General features: G+C 50.5%; 1 protein-coding gene across 1 annotated transcript; it reads right to left on the reverse strand.

The window, feature by feature from the left end:
• Positions 1–7,249: 7,249 nt before the first annotated feature.
• Positions 7,250–20,304, reverse strand: LOC132568851 (sialidase-3-like). Its single transcript, XM_060235034.1, has 2 exons — positions 20,063–20,304; positions 7,250–8,324 (listed from the first exon to the last, which is right to left on the reverse strand). Exons 1-2 carry the CDS (start codon positions 20,267–20,269, stop codon positions 7,296–7,298), a joined length of 1,236 nt encoding a protein of 411 aa, XP_060091017.1. The 5' UTR covers positions 20,270–20,304; the 3' UTR covers positions 7,250–7,295.
• Positions 20,305–20,527: the final 223 nt, after the last annotated feature.

Raw genomic sequence — 20,527 nt, forward strand, 5'->3', positions numbered from 1 at the left:
TTTACCTGATCCTTTGAACTGGAGATGCCGGGGATTGAACCTGGGACCTTCTGCATGCTTAGCAAAGGCTCTGCCAGTGAGCCACGGCCTCTCCCTGAAGGTGGAAGCGGTGCCATGGGTTCAAGTCACCTTAAATCTGACTCCATCCCTGTTACGCAGGCCCCAACTTACCAGCAGCAAGCCAACAGACCAGAGGAGATGAAAGCGGGCTATGGGGAGGGCTTTTGCGGAGCTTTTCATCTCGGTGCAGGGACTGGGAGGGAGATGTGAATTCTAGGCAGCCCATCTTTATGTCTGGCCTTGCCGGAGCAAGGTTTCACTGCCGCTGACTGGGAGGGGCTGGGAGCTCTCAGAATGTTCCGGCACAGGACAGTTGGGGAAGAAAAACAGACAACTGTGGTGCCTGAGATGGCTGAGGAAGGCTGAAGGGAGAGACAAAGAAGGAAAGAAAGAAGGAAAGAAGGAAAGAAGGAAAGAAGGAAAGAAGGAAGGAAGGAAGGAAGGAAGGAAGGAAGGAAGGAAGGAAGGAAGAAAGAAAGAAAGAAAGAAAGAAAGAAAGAAAGAAAGAAAGAAAGAAAGAAAGAAAGAAAGAAAGAAAGAAAGAAAGAAAGAAAGAAAGAAAGAAAGAAAGAAAGAAAGAAAGAAAGAAAGAAAGAAAGAAATCCTCCGAAAGTTGCACACACATACACACACACACACACAAACATGAAGCTGCCTTCTACTGACTCAGACCCTTGGGCCATCAAGGTCACAATTGTCTGCTTAGACTGGCAGCAGCTCTCCAGGGTCTCAACAGAGGCCTTTCCCATCACCTCCTGCCTGGCCTTTTTAGCTAGAGATGCCGGGGACTGAACCTGGGACCTTCTGCAGGCCAAGCAGATGCTCTGCCAGTGAGCCACTGAGGTTCTTTCCCATCACCACCTGCCTGGTCCTTTTAGCTAGAGATGCCGGGGATTGAACCTGGGACCTTCTGCAGGCCAAGCAGATGCTCTGCCAGTGAGCCACTGAGGTTCTTTCCCATCACCTCCTGCCTGGTCCTTTTAGCTAGAGATGCCGGGGATTGAACCTGGGACCTTCTGCAGGCCAAGCAGATGCTCCGCCACTGAGGTTCTTTCCCATCACCTCCTGCCTGGCCCTTTAACTAGAGATCCCGGGGACTGAACCTGGGACCTTCTGCATGCCAAGCAGATGCTCTCCCATTGAGCCACTGAGGTTCTTTCCCATCACCTCCTGCCTGGCCCTTTAACTAGAGATGCCGGGGACTGAACCTGGGACCTTCTGCAGGCCAAGCAGATGCTCTGCCACTGAGCCACTGAGGTTCTTTCCCATCACCTCCTGCCTGGCCCTTTCACTAGAGATGCCGGGGACTGAACCTGGGACCTTCTGCAGGCCAAGCAGATGCTCTCCCATTGAGCCACTGAGGTTCTTTCCCATCACCTCCTGCCTGGCCCTTTAACTAGAGATGCCGGGGACTGAACCTGGGACCTTCTGCAGGCCAAGCAGATGCTCTGCCACTGAGCCACTGAGGTTCTTTCCCATCACCTCCTGCCTGGTCCTTTTAGCTAGAGATGCCGGAGATTGAACCTGGGACCTTCTGCATGCCAAGCAGAGGCTCTGCCACTGAGCCACAGCCCCTTCTCAAATAATGCGCTCATGAAGTTGCCTTATACTGAATCAGATCTCTGGTCCACCAAGGTCAGTCTTGTCAAGTCAGACTGACTGCTGCTCTCCAGGGACTCAGGCTGAGGTCTTTCCCATCAGCTGCTATCTGCTCTTTTTACCTGGAGATGCCTGTGTGTGTGTGTGCGTGTGAAATCACTCCACTCTCCAAGATGACAGAGGTTGCACAAACTTGCTTAATGTAAGAGCCACATCGAATAAATGGCAGATGTCTGAGAGCTGCAAGACATGAACATCAGAAGTTTGAGAGCTGCAAGACAGGAAGGGAGGGAGGGATGGAGGAAGGAAAATAGATGGGGGAGGGAGAGAAGCTCCCAGCTTCGTTTGGAGAAGCGATATAAAGAGAGAAATCCCCTCTCCAATGTTGTCCTTATAACACCCCTTTACAGCAGATCCCGAAGGAATATTCTCCGTATTCCAGATCGGGAAGGAATGAGGCTGGAGGAAGGGATCTAGCTGAACATATAAGGCTGCGATTCCTCCTGAGATCCGAAAAGTGTGTAAATAAGATTCCTGAGTTTTGCTGTTGGCCGTTTCAGTGCTTGCCGTACCTCTTGGCCTCTGCCACACCTAAATAACGCAAAACCATTTTAAGTTGCAAAATAACCTACGCAGAAGAATTGATGCAAATTTGCCCAGCATGTATAAGAGCAAGGAGCTTCCTGGGTTTCTTGTATTTCCCCGGTTTCAGTCCCCTCTAGTCTCTCTAAGTGGCCACTTTCCCCAAGCAAACGGATCTGTGTTGTCTGGGGATCTGGAATTTCAAGAGATCTCCAGCCACGAACTGGAAGTTGTGTCGCTGTATCGTCTGAAGCCATAGAACAAAGCCCAACACCTTCAAGACCAAGGAAGTTTTATTCAAAGTATAAGTTTCAGTGTATGCACTCTTCCTCAGATACAATGAAACAGAAGGCAGCAGTTCATTGATATATATAGAGAAGAAGACGACAACGACATTGGATTTATATCCTGCCCTCCACTCTGAAACTCAGAGCGGCTCACAATCGCCTTTATCTTCCTTCCCCACAACAGACACCCTGTGAGGTGGGTGGGGCTGAGAGGACTCTCACAGCAGCTGCCCTTTCAAGGACAACCTCCGCCAGAGCTATGGCTGACCCAAGGCCATCCCAGCAGGTGCAAGTGGAGGAGTGGGGAATCAAACCTGGTTCTCCCAGATAAGAGAGCTCTGGCTGACCCAAGGCCATTCCAGCAGCTGCAAGTGGAGGCGTGGGGAATCAAACCCGGTTCTCCCAGATAAGAGAGCTATGGCTGACCCAAGGCCATTCCAGCAGCTGCAAGTGGAGGAGTGGGGAATCAAACCCGGTTCTCCCAGATAAGAGAGCTCTGGCTGACCCAAGGCAATTCCAGCAGCTGCAAGTGGAGGAGTGGGGAATCAAACCTGGTTCTCCCAGATAAGAGAGCTCTGGCTGACCCAAGGCAATTCCAGCAGCTGCAAGTGGAGGAGTGGGGAATCAAACCTGGTTCTCCCAGATAAGAGAGCTCTGGCTGACCCAAGGCAATTCCAGCAGCTGCAAGTGGAGGAGTGGGGAATCAAACCCGGTTCTCCCAGATAAGAGAGCTCTGGCTGACCCAAGGCCATTTCAGCAGCTGCAAGTGGAGGAGTGGGGAATCAAACCCGGTTCCTCCCAGATAAGAGTCCCCACACTTAAACCACTACACCAAACTGGCTTTCAGCGTTTCCTCTAAACTGAGTTAGCGTGAGCCAGCTCACAGATTTTTAGCCTATGGCTCACACCTTTTTGCCTTAGCTCAGGAAGGATGACCCCAGACCCCTAATTGATGCCGGAGCTCACACCTTTCATGCCAGTAGCTCACAAAGCAGAATTTTTTTGCTCACAAGACTCCGCAGCTTCGAGGGAACGCTGGTCGAGAGCGAACAGCAAATTAGCATCTGCTGTAATGACAGTGTTGTAACAGATGCAGAAAGCAAAATAGGAATAACGAGTTTACCGTCACCATTTGTTTGGATTCAATTACGGGGAGTGGGGGGGGGGGACACAGTAGATATGTCAAAATAGGAGACTCATTGTGTGAAAGTATCCTGCTTTGTAATGTAATGTAATGTAAAATTTTATTTATATCCCGCCCTCCCCCGCCGAAGCAGGCTCAGGGCGGCTAACAGCATTTCAAGTAAACAGTACAGTATTAAAAACGTTAAATTCACATTAAAATCCACATTAAAATCAATCAATAATTAAAACATTCCTAAATCAACACTGGCGGTAACCGTTATTAATCTGCCGGTAAACATTACTTCAGTTATTGGTGAACGCCTGTTTGAAGAGGGCGGTCTTGCAGGCCCTGCGGAACTGATCTAAGTTCCGCAGGGCCCGCACCTCCTCTGGGAGTTTGTTCCAGAGTTGTGGGGCCGCAACGGAAAAGGCCCGAGTGCGGGTGCTTTGAAGTTTGACTTCTTTTGGCCCAGGGATATTCAGTCTGCTTTTCCCCACTGACCTCAGTGCTCTCTGGGGCTCATATGGGGAGAGACGGTCCCTCAGGTAAGTCGGTCCCTGGCCATATAGGGCTTTAAAGGTTATGACCAGCACTTTGTACTGGATCCGGTATACGATTGGCAGCCAGTGCAGTCCGCGCAGCCCCGGCCGTATATGCTCCCATCTTGGGAGACCAAGTAACAGCCTGGCCGCCGCGTTCTGCACTAGCTGCAGCTCCCGGGTCCGGTACAAAGGCAGCCCCATGTAGAGAGCGTTACAGTAGTCCAGTCTTGAGGTGACCGTCGCGTGGATCACCATTGCTAGGTCCTGACGCTCTAGGAAAGGCGCCAACTGCCTCGCCCGCCCCAGGTGGAAGAATGCTGATTTGGCAGTGGCTCCAGTAGGATGCCCAGGCTCTTTACCCGCTGCGCCGTCTTCAGCGGCGCCCCGTCAAAGGCCGGGAGAGATATTTCCTTCCCCAGAGTGCCACGACCCACATGGAGAACCTCTGTCTTCGCTGGATTTAACTTCAGCCCACTCAGTCTAAGTCACGTTGCAACAGCCTGCAAAGCCCGGTCCAGGTTCCCCAGGGCGGAGGCGGGCTGGCCGTCCATTAGTCTGCTGTTGCAACTCTGCTGTTGCTTTAACTGTGGGATGCTAAGAATCATTAACTGAGACTATGTTAGTTGTCGTGGCCCTTTCTTACACACTCAAGGAAATCCTGATTGGCACTTTGGGGATCAGGCAACAATTTTCTCCAGGTCAATTTGGCCAGGGATCTTATAGGGTTTGTTGGGTTTTTTGCCATCTTCTGGGCATGGAGCAGAGGTAACTGGGTTTGTGTGCGTGGAGGAAAGCATTTATGAATTCCCTGCATTGCGCAGGGGGTTGGACTGGATGACCCCCGAAGGCGCCTCCCAAGTTCCAACCCTATCATTCTATGTTCGTTAAGCTTCATTCGTCTCATCTCAAGCACAGAAGTAATTAACCGCCTCCTGTCCTGGGAGGTGGGGCGACCAGTATGTCTCCGGTGTCATCACAGCAGAGAGTGTTACGCAAGTCAAGCGAGCAAGTCAACTGCGTGAACTTACGGAGTGCTGCCTCTGCTGCGTGTAAAGTTGCCAATTCCCAGGTGGTCGGTAAATAAGGAAACCTGCAGTGTGGAGTTTAGGCAAAGCAAGAAAAACACCGCATACCAAATAAGAACATAAGAGAAGCCATGTTGGATCAGGCCAGTGGCCCATCCAGTCCAACCCTCTGTATCACAGTGGCCAAAAATTTATATATATATATATATACATACACACACTGTGGCTAATAGCCACTGATGGACCTCTGCTCCATATTTTTATCTAAACCTCTTGAAGCTGGCTATGCTTGTAGCCGCCACCACCTCCTGTGGCAGTGAATTCCACGTTAATCACCCTTTGGGTGAAGAAGGACCTCCTTTTATCCGTTCTAACCCGACTGCTCAGCAATTTCATTGAATGCCCACGAGTTCTTGTATGGTGAGAAAGGGAGAAAAGTACTTCTTTCTCTACCTTCTCCATCCCATGCATAATCGTGCAAACCTCTCTCATGTCACCCTGCAGTCGACGTTTCTCCAAGCTAAAGAGCCCCAAGCGTTTTAACCTTTCTTCATAGGGAAAGTGTTCCAAACCTGTAATCATTCTAGTTGCCCTTTTCTGCACTATTTCCAATGCTATAATATCCTTTTTGAGGTGCGGCGACCAGAATTGCACACAGTACTCCAAATGAGACCGCACCATCGATTTATACAGGGGCATGATGATACGGGCTGATTCGTTATCAATTCCCTTCCTAATAATTCCCAGCATGGCGTTGGCCTTTTTTATTGCAAACACACACTGTCTTGACATTTTCAGTGAGTTATCTACTACGACCCCAAGATCTTTCTCTTGGTCAGTCTCTGCCAGTTCAATATTGCAACATAAGGGCAAAACACTCTTTTACTCAACCACTTTATCACTGTAATTTTTGTGTCCTTCAAAGCAAGTCAAAGCAAGTCCATGGAATCTGACAGTGGCTTTCCTGCTGCTATGGAAGATCACAGCAAGGTTGGCCCTGAAGGGTTAGACACATTTTTCTTTAAAAGAATGAAGAAGGAAGCACCAGCTAAACAGAACCACAGTTCAGAAACACGATTCAGACCCGTTCGGGTCCCAAAACAAAGGCCAAGCCGATAAGTGATCCTCATTCAGTGGCTGACAGACAGGGTCTACAAAATCCTGAGGTAAAAATCATTTTTTTAAAAAAAAACCCTCTTGAACATCTTTTGTAGAGAATATTTTTGCTGCTATTAGCTTCAAGATGCGGCCGCTAACATTTCTCTACGCTCCTTACAGCGAGGTAGGAAGGAGGGCCTGTTGGCTGAGTGGCGGCCATCTTCCAAAGCCGTTGCCTCAGAGTTCCAAGTGGGGTGGCTGCTGAGGCCGTTGACCCCTTGCTGGTGACACAGTGACATTGCCAGCAACACACCCTTGTCACCTCCTGTGTGACCAGAAGTGATGTCTGGACGCCACCAGGGGGACTCTGGCATTCGAGCAAAACTCTATGGTTAACCCCATAGGGTGTTACCTGAGTGCTAGAGCATCCCTAGCAATGTGCTGATGTCATTGGCCATCCTGTGAGAAGTGACCTCAGTGCATCTGAATGCTAGGACTGCTAGTCATCAGTGGGGAGGAAGTTAGGGTTCCCAGATCCAGCTCAGAGAACTCCTGGAGATTTGGGGGTTGAATCTGGGGAGAACAGAGCCCTCAGTGGGGTACAGTGGGGGGGGGGGGAGAGTCCACCCTCCAAAGCATCCATATTTTCCAGGAGAACTGATCTCTGTAGTCTGGAGATGAATTGTAATTCGTGGATTCCCAGGTTCCGCCTGGAGGTTGGCATCCTAACAGGCTGCCAGTCTTCTCTCTCTCTCTCTCTCTCACACACACACACACACACACACACACATTTTGTCCTTAATTTTGCTCCTGCCAATCAGTTTAGTGGGAACCTGAAAGGCCTATCTTGGAACCAATGACGCAACCAATACTGACAAAAAAAATTTAAAAATTCATTTCCTGTCCTTAAGTGCTAAATATCCTTGATATGACTACTTTAGGGCAGCCGCAACTCTGAGGGAGAACCCGCATGTAATCAACTTTCCCTCACGTTCCTCAGGAGTTCGGTACTAGTGAAAAGCTGGAAGGCGATCTCCTCCAACTCGCTAGACACTCCGCTCTCAAACAAACAACCAAACAGCAGCACCGGGCCCTCCTCGCACACAGCCAGGTCCGAGTAGCCGCTGGGCCCCTCATACAGCACCCAGGGGTCCTTCCAGCTGCCCTTTGCCAGCGGAGAGGTGTTGAGGAAGATCCCCAGGTTGACTCGCTTGCGTCTGCCAGTGGGGTGAGAGTAAAGCAGCCATTGCTTGGGAGTCTTCAGGGACGCTGAGGGGCTAACGTCAATCAGACGACTCATTTTGCCTTCCTCGTTCGCCTGGGGGCCCAAATCTGAGGGCCGCAGCACCGGAGCGAAACTCACCACACTGCCGTGGCAACCTTTCCCGGTCTCTGGCAACTCTTTGCACAGGAAGGACTCCTCAAATTGGTTCCCGTCATCTGCGCTGAAGGCCTCGACCCGGTGTCCCTCAGGACTGCGGGCGTTGCAGTATAACACTTGGCTGTTGTCTTGCCGGGTGAGCTCGGCCACCTGGCATTCCCCTGCGCGCCAAGTCGTGACAAGCTGGCCTTGCGCCCAGTTCCGTCCACCGTCGTCGCTGTAGAAAACGAAGCAATGCGGCTTGGTGCAGCAGCAGATGGGGAGGCCGCAGATGCGCTTGTGGACGTAGTAAGTATACGCCGGGATCACCAAGCGGCCAGAGCTCGTCTGCAACCCGTGGCCGGGCCCGACGGCAAAGGTTGCCCAATTTCTCAAATTCTCGCCGATCACCCGATCGGTCAAATCAGTCAACTGGCTCCAGCTGCGGCCGCCATCTTGGCTGGAGACGTAGCACAGCAGGGCGGCGTTCCTCCCCGACTTGATCTGGTGGAGCTCGGTGACGTGAGTCTCGACGCAGATGAAGAAGAGGAAGATCTGTCCGCTCTTTCTGTCGTACACCGGGCAAGGGCTCATGGTGCGGTGGTTGGAAAGCATGGCGGTCACCAGGGCCTCTTGAGGGCCCCACTGAGGAAAGATTTGGAAAATGGTTGTTGACGTTTAATAAATAATAAAAATTGGATTTATATCCCGCCCTCCACTCCGAAGAGTCTCAGAGCGGCTCACAATCTCCTTTACCTTCCTCCCCCACAACAGACACCCTGTGAGGTAGATGAAGATATTGGATTTATATCCCGCCCTCCACTCCGAAGAGTCTCAGAGCAGCTCACAATCTCCTTTACCTTCCTCCCCCGCAACAGACACCCTGTGAGGTAGATGAAGATATTGGATTTATATCCCGCCCTCCACTCCGAAGAGTCTCAGAGCAGCTCACAATCTCTTTTACCTTCCCCCCCCCACAGCAGACACCAGGTGAGGTAGATGAAGATACTGGATTTATATCCCGCCCTCCACTCCGAAGAGTCTCACAGTGGCTCACAATCACCTTTACCTTCCTCCCCCCACAACAGACACCCCGTGAGGTAGATGAAGATATTGGATTTATATCCCGCCCTCCACTCTGAAGAGTCTCAAAGTGGCTCAGAATCTCCTTTACCTTCCTACCCCACAACAGACACCCTGTGAGGTGGGTGGGGCTGGAGAGGGCTCTCCCAGCAGCTGCCCTTTCAAGGACAACCTCTGCCAGAGCTATGGCTGACCTAAGGCCATGCTAGCAGGTGCAAGTGGAGGAGTGGGGAATCAAACCCGGTTCTCCCAGATAAGAGTCTGCACACTTAACCGCTACACCAAACTGGCTCTCCATCACAATCTCCTTTACCTTCCTCCCCCACAACAGACACCCTGTGAGGTAGATGAAGATATTGCATTTATATCCCGCCCTCCACTCCGAAGAGTCTCAGAGCGGCTCACAATCTGCTTTACCTTCCTCCCCCACAACAGACACCCTGTGAGGTGGGTGGGGCTGGAGAGGGCTCTCACAGCAGCTGCCCTTTCAAGGACAACCTCTGCCAGAGCTATGGCTGACCCAAGGCCATTCCAGCAGGTGCAAGTGGAGGAGTGGGGAATCAAACCCGGTTCTCCCAGATAAGAGTCCGCACACTTAACCACTACACAAACTGGCTCTCCAAACTGGCTCTTTTCTTTCGGGTCAACGAATAGAATATCAAAGAGGACTGCCAACTTTGGGCTAGAGTTGCCAGCCTCCAGTTGGGTAGCCTGGAGAGAACCATGCAAGAATACCAAATTATTCGTGTGAAAAGGCAAGACAATACTGGCAAATGATTCAGAAAGAAATGTCAAAAATTTTAGGTTATGACATTGTGACGGAACCGGCCCGATTCTGCCTTCAGACCCGGTCCCGTCAGCTCCCTATTGAGTCGCCAACTCCTGGAGGGAGCTATTTCTCCTCCTGCCACTTGGGCTCGCTGCCACCACCTGCTCAGTCTAGGGGTTCAGATTAAGAGGAACAGGACTCCCAATCCCCCTCTCCAGCTATGAGGCCAGGCCTCAAGGTCCTCTGCCACCCTGTACTTGGGTATCACAGAGACCTCAGCACTTCTTTGGGGAACCCCTGGAGGATTGGCACCTTATCCAACTGCATGCCTTCCCCCTTCCCCGGGGCCCCCTTCATAAAGCAGCGTGGTCTAAGCGGTCGGGATCTATGTGGTACAGAGTTTGACTGCCAGCATTCAAAACAGTAAAAATATTTATTTAAAAGAGAAAAAGAAAAGAAAAGAAAAGAAAAACAAAACAAAACAAAACCAAAACAGTTGCATATAAAAAGTTAGCACAGCACAGCACCCGCACAGCAAACAGCATGACAAAGAAAAGGTGTTATAAACGCATCCTACTGTCCCTGGTCTAAACTTGCCCCGCCTTGGGGATGACTTACTTGGTCTGACTGCCTGGGGTCCTCATTTTCCTGAGCAGGCCTACCCCACAGGCAGGCAACCTCTCTTCCTGAGCGCCAGCTGCAAACTCCCTCACTTCCTGCCTAACTCAAATACAGAGAACAAAAGAACTTCTTGCCGCTCTAGGAGGCTTTCCCCCTAGAGTTGCTGGTTTGGCTCTGGTAGGGAGGGGGGAGTTTGGGGCCGGCTAGGCCCCAAAGCCTGCCTAGCAGTTTCATGTTCCCTCCCAACCAAGATGGCGTTTCTCCACGCGTCCCCCTCCTTAAATTCTGAGTCGGAGGGGTTGCCTCCTACAGAGGTGACCCCGTAGCAGAATCCAACCAAACAAGGAGAAACCCATTAACCACAATATTACACAAACATTCAGGTATTTCTCCAATACATGAAGGCTGACATCCTAAGCATCACCATCCTTTCTGGACAGAAAGTCTGCGATCACATTGTGGCATCCAGCAATGTGCTCGATCTTCATATTGTACTCCTGAATCCTCCAGGACCATCTCTGCAATTTAGAATTGGTGTTCTTCATAGTCTGTAACCATTGCAGAGAGGAGTGGTCAGTCAGGAGGGTGAACTCTTGTCCCCACAAATAAGGGCAAAGTTTGTCTAGCGCCCACACAACTGCTAGACACTCTTTTTGTACTGAGGACAGGTTCTTTTCTCGAGGAATGAGCTTCCTGCTCAGGTAAGCTACAGGATGTTTGGTCTCATCCCAGTCCTGCATCAAAACAGCCCCAATCTCATGGTCTGAGGCATCGTTGGCAACAAAGAACCTTTTATCAAAGTCTGGAGCTCTGAGTACCTGCATAGAAACCAGAGCTGTCTTCAGCTGCTCAAAAGCCGCCTGACAGGTAGGAGTCCAGGCCACCTTGTCAGGTAGATATTTCCTGGTGAGAGAGGACAGTGGGTCGGCGATGGATCCAAAGTTTGGGACAAAACGCCTATAATAGTTAGCCAGTCCCAAGAAGGCCCTGACCTGCCTCTTCGTCTTTGGGGCCTCCCACTTTTGGATTGCCTCCACTTTGTCCCACAGTGGAGTGATTCTCCCACTCCCCACCTTATGTCCAAGGTACACCCCCTCTGACATTCCAAACTGGCATTTGTTCAGTTTAATCGTGAGGCCTGCTTTCTGGATTGCCTCCAGCACTTTGACCAAATGTTCAAGGTGAGAATCCAAGTCCTTACTAAAAATGGCGATGTCATCAATATAAGCTACAGCGTAGTCCGACATGCCACTTAACAGGTTGTTCACCAACCTTTGGAAGGATGCGGGAGCATTTCGGAGGCCAAAGGGCATCACCCTGAATTCAAACAGTCCATCTGGGGTGATGAAGGCTGACTTGGCCCTTGCCTCAGACTCCAATTCCATTTGCCAGTAACCTTTGCACAAGTCCACAGTAGATATCACCCTAGCTGAGCCTAGTATGTCCAGCAGGGTATCTATCCTGGGCATAGGATATGCATCTGGTTTTGTGATGCTGTTTAATTTTCGATAGTCCACACAAAACCTAATTGAGCCATCTGGTTTGGCCACCAACACCACTGGAGCTGCCCATGAACTTACTGAGGGTTGGATGACTCCCATCCTCAGCATCTCCTGGACTTCCCTCCGGATATCTGCCAACACCTTACCGTTGACTCTGTAAGGGGGGCACCTGATAGGCCCCCGAGTACCTGTGTCAATCCCATGTCGTGCCAGGCCTGTTCTTCCTGGCTCTTTCTTGAAAATCTCCTTAAACTGGTGCAAAACCACAAGGATCTTTTCTTTGTCCGGCCCGGATACAGTTTCAGACCACAACAACTCTTCCCACTGTACCGGTTCTGAAAAATAGGCTAGAACATCCAATGGGTCATCATCTATCATCTCAAGGTTTCCTTCCTGTCTGGTTATATGCAGCACCGTGGGCCTCTCTAAGAAGGGCTTTAGCATATTCATATGCACCACTTTAGTCTTTTGCCCAGACCTCTCCATAGACACTGCATATGTGACATCGTCCAATTGGTCCACAATCACATGGGGACCGTCCCATGCAGCTTTTAGTTTATTAGTGCGCAGCGGCAGGAAAACCATCACCCTATCTCCTATTTCAAAAGTTCGGGATCTGGCTGTTTTGTTATACCAACTGTTCTGATTGCTTTGAGCTTTGAGCAGGTTCTCCCTCACCAGATCCATCATCTCTTGCAGTCATTCCCTGAAGGACAACACATAGTCCACTACTGACATCTTGGCTTTTGGGATTTTCTCCTCCCACTTCTCCTTGACCAAGTCTAGGGGCCCCCTGACCCTTCTGCCAAACATAAGTTCAAAAGGAGAGAACCCGGTGGATTCCTGGGGTACCTCCCTATACGCAAATAATAATTGCGGCAATTTTTCATCCCAGTCTTGCGGATGAGTATCAACATAGGCTCTTAGCATTCCCTTCAAAGTCCCATTAAACCTCTCCGTTAACCCATTTGACTGAGGATGGTAGGCTGTGGTTTTCAGATGTTTCACTCCACAGCATTTCCACAAACACCCCATTAGTTCTGACAGAAAGTTACGCCCCCTGTCTGTCAGAATTTCAGCAGGAAACCCCAGTTGACAGAACACCTTGATCAGGGCTTCTGCTACTACTGGAGCCTCAGTGGAGGCTAGAGGCAAGGCTTCTGGGTACCTGGTTGCGTGGTCCACAATAGTTAATATAAACCGTTTGCCTCTGAGTGGGTTTTGGGAACGGGCCCACAATGTCGATTCCTACCCTTTGGAATGCCTCTCCCATGATAGGAAGGGACTGCAAAGGCGCTCGTGCTTTGCACCCGCTTTTGCCCACCTTTTGGCAGGTTGGACATGACTTGCAGTAGTCCCTCACATCCTGAGCCAGCTTCGGCCAGTAAAAATTTAACAAAAGCCTCTGTCTGGTCTTGTTAATCCCTAGGTGTCCAGCACATGGGATGTCATGTGCCAGCTCTAAGAGCTTCAGCCTGTATTTCCTGGGAACCACAAGCTGTTGAACTGCTTCCCAAGTCACTCGTCTACCCGGTGGCAACCAGAGCCTATATAAGCGACCCTGCTTCCATACCACTTGTTCACTCAGAGCTTCTGAGAACTCCACTTCCTGGTCCCTTGCTACCTTACGCAGCGGTTCCAGACTAGGGTCACTTTGGATCTCTGACAGGAAAGTTTCCGGTTCCCCCAGGCTCTCTGCCCTCAGCTCCTCCAAGCCACCCATAGTCCCACTATTCCCAGGACACTCCGCCAAAGTTTGACATTTAGTGATGTTCGAAAAGAGTTGAAGTTTTGTGGACTATAGTAATAGTTATAAAGAAATGAAGAAATGGTTTTTTTTCTTTTTTCTTTTTATTGGATTATTAGTATCCCTTTTGATAAAGGTTAAGAGGTTAGAGTGCAAGGTTTTTTAAGAGATATTACCTTGTATTTTTAGCAATTTTAGTAAACACCGGCGGGGGTCCGGATAAGGGGGATGGAAGGGGTGAAAAGTGATGTATTGGTATTCTTTTCGCCTTAGTGCTCTCTTTAGTGCTTTCTTTATAAATATTATTACACTACATTGCAATAATAAAATTGGTTTTGACAGAAGAACACAAAATTGTTGTTCACAAAGTTACCAATGCAAAACGCTGATATATATAATCTATTTCAATCAGTATTGCCATTGAATCGTACCGCAAAATTGTCAGTGACTCAATAATCAATAATAATACATTATTTATTTATTTATTTATATTGGAATTTATACCCCGCCCTTCACACCGAAGTGTCTCAGGATTGAAACAGCATCATGCCTACACAAGCGATGATTCACAAGGGTGGAATGCAAACAAGTGACTAATGCAGAAATAACGACGCATAAAGTCCACACAATTAGAGAGCAAAGCTCTACGTAGATATTCCAAGACGTGTTGAAAATTTTCTTTGACAGCAATGGTCTTATAATTTTAACTGTAATAGTCGTGACACGCTTCCGGTATTTCCGCGTGTTTCGGAAAACATTCGTCTGACACTCTTTATTTTGATATCTGGAACCAATGCTCAAATGAAGGCAACCTGTTGGTCTGTATAGCAGCGCCCACCTCACGGACTCACTGGATCTTTTTATTTCAGTCTCTTCGGGGTATTTTACTTTGTTATTTGATGGAAATAGAATTCTCTTCGTAGGGGACCACAGCAGCTTTGTAGTTTTTCCCAAAAATATAGGCTCTCAAGAACTTCAACTCAAACCACAGATTTATTACAACATGTGGCAGAACCGGCCCGATTCTGCCTTCAGACCCGGTCCCGTCAGCTCCCTATTGAGTCGCCAACTCCTGGAGGGAGCTATTTCTCCTCCTGCCCCTTGGGCACGCTGCCACCACCTGCTCAGTCCCGGGGTTCAGATTGAGAGGAACAGGACTCCCAATCCCCCTCTCCCGCTATGAGGCCAGGCCTCAAGGTCCTCTGCCACCCTGTACTTGGGTTTCACAGAGACCTCAGCACTTCTTTGGGGCACCCCTGGAGGATTGGCACCTTATCCAACTGCATGCCTTTCCCCCTTCCCTGGGGCCCCCTTCTTAAAAACAGCGTGGTCTAAAGCGGTCTGGGGATCTATGTGGTACAGAGTTTGACTGCCAGCATTTAAACAGTAAAAATATATTTATTTAAAAAGAGAAAAAGATAGGGAAAGAAAAACAAAACAAAAACAGTTGCATTTAAAAAAGTAGCACAGCACAGCAAACAGCATGACAAAGGAAAGGTGTTTATAAACGCTTTCTACTGTCCCTGGTCTAAACTTGTCCTGTCTTGAGAATTACTTACTTGGTCTGCCTGCCTGGGCCTCCCAGGCAGGAGCCTCCATGCTCACCACATGCTCGCTCGAGCCCCAGTTCAAATCTGGCCTCTCTTCCTGCCTAACACATGCAAAGAACACCAGCACTTCCTGCCTCTCTAGGAGACTTTCCCCCTAGAGTTGTTGGTTTGGCTCTGGAAGGGAGGGGGGGGAGTGAGGGAGGCTACAAAGCCTGCTGAGGGATTTACTGACCCCTGCCAATGAAGCACCAACACTCTAAGATGGTGTTTCTCCACACAACACAAAGTCCCAAACTGGGGACATGGGAGATATTTACACAGGCCAACACGCCGCTCAGCCGTTTCAGGCCCCACATCAACCTTTCCCTTCTTGAGTCTCTCAGGTTTCAGCTCACAGTTTCCCCATAACTCACTCTCCACCTCTAGCCCAGGTCTGGCCTCTTGGGAATGAGTGTTGGACTGGATGGGCCACTGGCCTGATCCAACAGGGCTTCTCTTATGTTCTTAATTATTGCTTGTGTTGTCAAGATTCTGTTTCAATGCCTCCATGATCCAGCAGTAGAAAATAAGATAAACTTACATGAACGGTTCTACAATAAATAGAGAGCAGACAGAAATGACACCCAGTAAAACCACTAATTACCCACAGCAAAAAGCCCAACATCACCACACATATCTTCTCCATAAAAATACAACATAGAAATTCTTTCTTCCTCTGGGAAACCATGCTAGTCTCTAAGGTAGAGGATCCCAACCGTTTTTGAGCCCAGGGCACCTTTTTGAATTCTGACATAGCACAGGTCAGTGCTGCCGCAAAATGGCTGCCGCAGGAGGTGGAGCCAGTCGCAAAATGGCCGCTGCAGGAGGTGGAGCCAGCCACAAAATGGCTGCTGCAGCTTACCTTCTGTCACATGGGGCGGGGAGAGATCCTTGCACTGTTTTAAAAATTCTGAACATCCAATCAATTCTCCAGTCACTAATCGGAAGCCTTGCTGGGGAAAATCCTGCCCACTTTCCAAAAACACTCAGCAGGGGCCAGGAAAGAGGTGTCGGCCATGGTGACCATAGGCACAATGTTGGGAACCCCTTTTCTAAGGGCCACTGAGGAGAAAGCTGAGGTGGTCTTCACAGACCTTGACGTGATATCCAGCCTCTCCAGTTCACTGGGCAGTCTACTTTTACAGGAGGCCGTTGGTTTGCTAAGTCCAATTCGAGAAATATCTGTGGACTTTTGGGGTGGAGCCAGGAGACACCGGGGGGGGGGGGAGTGGAGCCAGAAGCAAGTTAATGACAAGCATTATTGAACTCCAGAGGGAGCACTGGCCATCGTGTTTAAAGGGTCCACACACCTTTGAAATGCCTTCCCTCCATTGGAAATAATGAAGGATAGGGGCACCTTCTTTTGGGGTTCAGAGAATTGGACCTCCTGGTCCAATCGTTTTGAAACTTGGAGGGTGTTTTGAGGAAAGGCCTTGGATGCTATGCTGCAAATTTGGTGCCTCTATCTCAAACAACAGGGGCCCCCCAGATACCCACAGATCAATTTTCCATTATACCCTATGCCTATGGGAATCGGTCTCCATAGGGAATCTTGGAGTACCCAGAAGACATTTTCCTCCCCTTGTCCACGTTCTGATGACCCTGAAGCGGGGGGAGGGCCTCCAAACCGAGGGATGCCCTGCCCCCACCTGGGGATTGGTAACCCGAGGAGGCACTGGCGTAGGGAATTATGATCCTCCACTTGAACCCAAAGGCATTCAATGCAACTGATGGACAGTAGGTTCAGGAGGGACAGAGCATAAGAACATTAGAGAAGCCCTGTTGGATCAGGCCAAAGGCCCATCCAGTCCAACACTCTGTGTCACATAAGGACATAAGAGGAGCCCTGTTGGATCAGGTCAGTGGCCCCTCCAGTCCAGCACTCTGTGTCACATAAGGACATAAGAGGAGCCCTGTTGGATCAGGCCAATGGCCCATCCAGTCCAGCACTCTGTGTCACATAAGAACATAAGAGGAGCCATGCTGGATCAGGCCAGCGGCCCCTCCAGTCCAGCACTCTGTGTCACATAAGAACATAAGAGAAGCCCTGTTGGATCAGGCCAGTGGCCCCTCCAGTCCAGCACTCTGTGTCACATAAGAACATAAGAGAAGCCCTGTTGGATCAGGCCAGTGGCCCCTCCAGTCCAACACTCTGTGTCACATAAGAACATCAGAGAAGCCTTGTTGGATCAGGACAGTGGCCTATCCAGTCCAACACACTGTGTCACGTAAGAACATCAGAGAGCCATGTTGGATCAGGCCAACACTCTGTGTCACGTAAGAACATCAGAGAAGCCATGTTGGATCAGGCCAGTGGCCCCTCCAGTCCAAAACTCTGTGTCACGTAAGAACATAAGAGAAGCCATGTTGGATCAGGCCAGTGGCCTATCCAGTCCAACACTCTGTGTCACGTAAGAACATCAGAGAAGCCATGTTGCATCAGGCCAGTGGCCCCTCCAGTCCAACACTCTGTGTCACATAAGAACATCAGAGAAGCCTTGTTGGATCAGGCCAGTGGCCCATCCAGTCCAACACTCTGTGTCACATAAGAACATCAGAGAAGCCATGTTGGATCAGGCCAGTGGCCCCTCCAGTCCAACACTCTGTGTCACATAAGAACATAAGAGAAGCCAAGTTGGATCAGGCCAGTGGCCCATCCAGTCCAACACTCTGTGTCATGTAAGAACATAAGAGAAGCCATGTTGGATCAGGCCAATGGCCCATCCAGTCCAACACTCTGTGTCACATAAGAGAAGCCCTGTTGGATCAGGCCAATGGCCCATCCAGTCCAACACTCTGTGTCACATAAGAACATAAGAGAAGCCATGTTAGATCAGGCCAATGGCCCATCCAGTCCAACACTTTGTGTCACATAAGAACATAAGAGAAGCCATGTTAGATCAGGCCAATGGCCCATCCAGTCCAACACTCTGTGTCACACAGTGGCCAAAAAAACCCTGGTCCCATCAGGAGGCCCACCAGTGGGGCCAGGACACTAGAAGCCCTCCCACTGTGCCCCCCCCAAGCACCAAGAATACAGAGCATCGCTTGCCCCAGACAGAGAGTTCCAACAATACACCGTGGCTAAGAGCCACTGATGGACCTCTGCTCCATGTTTATCCAATCCCCTCTTGAAGCTGGCTATGCTTGTAGCCGCCGCCACCTCCTGTGGCAATGAATTCCATGGGCTAATCACCCTTTCGGGGAAGAACCTGACTGCTCAGCAATTTCATGGAGTGCCCACGAGTTCTTGTATTGTGAGAAAGGGAGAAAAGCCTTTCTTTCTCTGCCTTCTCTATCCCATGCGTAATCTTGTAAACCTCTATCATGTCACCCCTGAGTCGAAATACTGCTTTACACTGAGAGTGGTCCGAATGTGGAATTCTCGGCCAGGTGGAGGGAAGGTCACAGAAATAGATAGCTTTAAAGGGGGAGTTGAGAGATTTATGGAGGACAAGTGTATCAATGGATATAAGCCACGTTGTCTAAGTAGGGTTTCCAATCCCGCCTCCGGAGCAGGAGATCCCCTGGTTTGTAGGCCGTCACCCTGCTCCACGGTTATCAGAAAGCGGAGGAGGGCGGGAAAATGTCCTTTGGGCACTCCGTTATACCCTATGGAGACCGACTTAATCCTATTAATCCTATGAATCTCAGAGCCATGAGGCAACATCAGGGGAAAGCCTCGGCCTCTCTCCTCTGTTGTCGGCCCTCCAGAGGAACTGGTTGGCCACTGTGTGACACAGGAAGCTGGACTAGATGGACCTTCCCTGGTCTGACCCAGCAGGGCTCTTTTTCTCAGGGGAAGGCCTCAGCCTCTCTGCCCTGTTACAGTCCCTCCAGAGGAACTGGCTGGCCACTGTGTGAGACAGGATGCTGAACTAGATGTACCCTCACTGGTCTGATCCAGCAGGGCTCTTCTGAGGTTCTTCTCAGGGAAGGCCTCAGCCTCTCTGCCCTATTATAGTCCCTCCAGAGGAACTGACTGGCCACTCTGTGTGAGACAGGAGGCTGGACTAGAGGGACCCTCCCTGGTCTGACCCAGCAGGGCTCTTCTGCTGTTCTTCTCAGGGGAAGGTCTCGGCCTCTCTGCCCTGTTGTTGGCCTTCAGAGGAACTGGGTGGCCACTGTGGGAGACAGGAGGCTGGACTAGAGGGACCCTCCCTGGTCTGACCCAGCAGGGCTCTTCTGATGTTCTTCTCAGGGGAAGGCCTCAGCCTCTCTGCCCTGTTGTTGGCCCTCCAGAGGAACTGGGTGGCCACTGTGGGAGACAGGAGGCTGGACTAGAGGGACCCTCCCTGGTCTGACCCAGCAGGGCTCTTCTGCTGTTCTTCTCAGGGGAAGGTCTCGGCCTCTCTGCCCTGTTGTTGGCCTTCAGAGGAACTGGGTGGCCACTGTGGGAGACAGGAGGCTGGACTAGAGGGACCCTCCCTGGTCTGACCCAGCAGGGCTCTTCTGCTGTTCTTCTCAGGGGAAGGTCTCGGCCTCTCTGCCCTGTTGTTGGCCTTCAGAGGAACTGGGTGGCCACTGTGGGAGACAGGAGGCTGGACTAGATGGACCCTCCCTGGTCTGATCCAGCAGGGCTCTTCTGATGTTCTTCTCAGGGGAAGGCCTCGGCCTCTCTGCCCTGTTGTTGGCCTTCAGAGGAACTGGGTGGCCACTGTGGGAGACAGGAGGCTGGACTGGATGGACTCTCACTGGTCTGATCCAGCAGGGCTCTTCTGAGGTTCTTCTCAGGGGAAGGCCTCGGCCTCTCTGCCCTGTTGTTGGCCCTCCAGAGGAACTGGCTGGCCACTGTGTGAGACAGGAGGCTGGACTAGATGGACCCTCCCTGGTCTGATCCAGCAGGGCTCTTCTGATGATCTTCTCAGGGGAAGGCCTCGGCCTCTCTGCCCTCTTGTTGGCCTTCAGAGGAACTGGGTGGCCACTGTATGAGCAGGGCTCATACAGGGCTCTTCTTACAATGTTGTGATTTTTTTCTCTCAGAAAAATGACCCACATTCTTCATAATTTGATAAGCCACTCCTGTACCTCTGCCGTTCCCCATTTTTTCTTTCCTGTCCTTCCACTGTTACCTCAACAGATTCTCCATCCTTCTTCCCTCGTCTCATCACCAGAGATTTCGCGTGGTTGTCGCTGGGTGAAAAGCGTTCCTCTGCAAAGGCCAAGAAAGTGGACTCGGAAGGCAGGTACATCAGAGCTGGGACGCGGTAGGTGAGGCCTTCAGGGGACTCTTGCCGGAACAAGGCCACCTTCCCCAAACCTACGTGAGCTTCAGTCATCTTGGACCTGTGGAGACCAAGAACTAGGGTTGCCAACTCCTGCTGCGGAAATACCTGGAGATTGGAGGGCAATGCCTGTAGAAAGAAGAAGAAGATATTGGACTTATATCCCTGCCTATACACTGTGTCTCAGATTTTCAGAGCAGCTCACAATCTCCTTTCTCTTCCTCCCCCACAACAAACCCCCTGTGAGGTGGCTGGGGCTGAGAGAGCTCTCCAAGAAGCTGCCCTTTCAAGGACAACCTCAGCCAGAGCTAT

Source organism: Heteronotia binoei, chromosome 3 (assembly GCF_032191835.1).
Source record: "Heteronotia binoei isolate CCM8104 ecotype False Entrance Well chromosome 3, APGP_CSIRO_Hbin_v1, whole genome shotgun sequence".
NCBI classification, from domain to species: domain Eukaryota; kingdom Metazoa; phylum Chordata; class Lepidosauria; order Squamata; family Gekkonidae; genus Heteronotia; species Heteronotia binoei.

Excerpts from the sequence above, each read along its gene's own strand:
- LOC132568851 (XM_060235034.1), bottom strand. The coding sequence starts at position 20,269 with ATGACTGAAGCTCACGTAGGTTTGGGGAAGGTGGCCTTGTTCCGGCAA. Across the intron at positions 8,325-20,062 it reads AGGATGGAGAATCTGTTGAG|TGGGGCCCTCAAGAGGCCCT; the intron begins GTAACAGTGGAA and ends ATCTTTCCTCAG.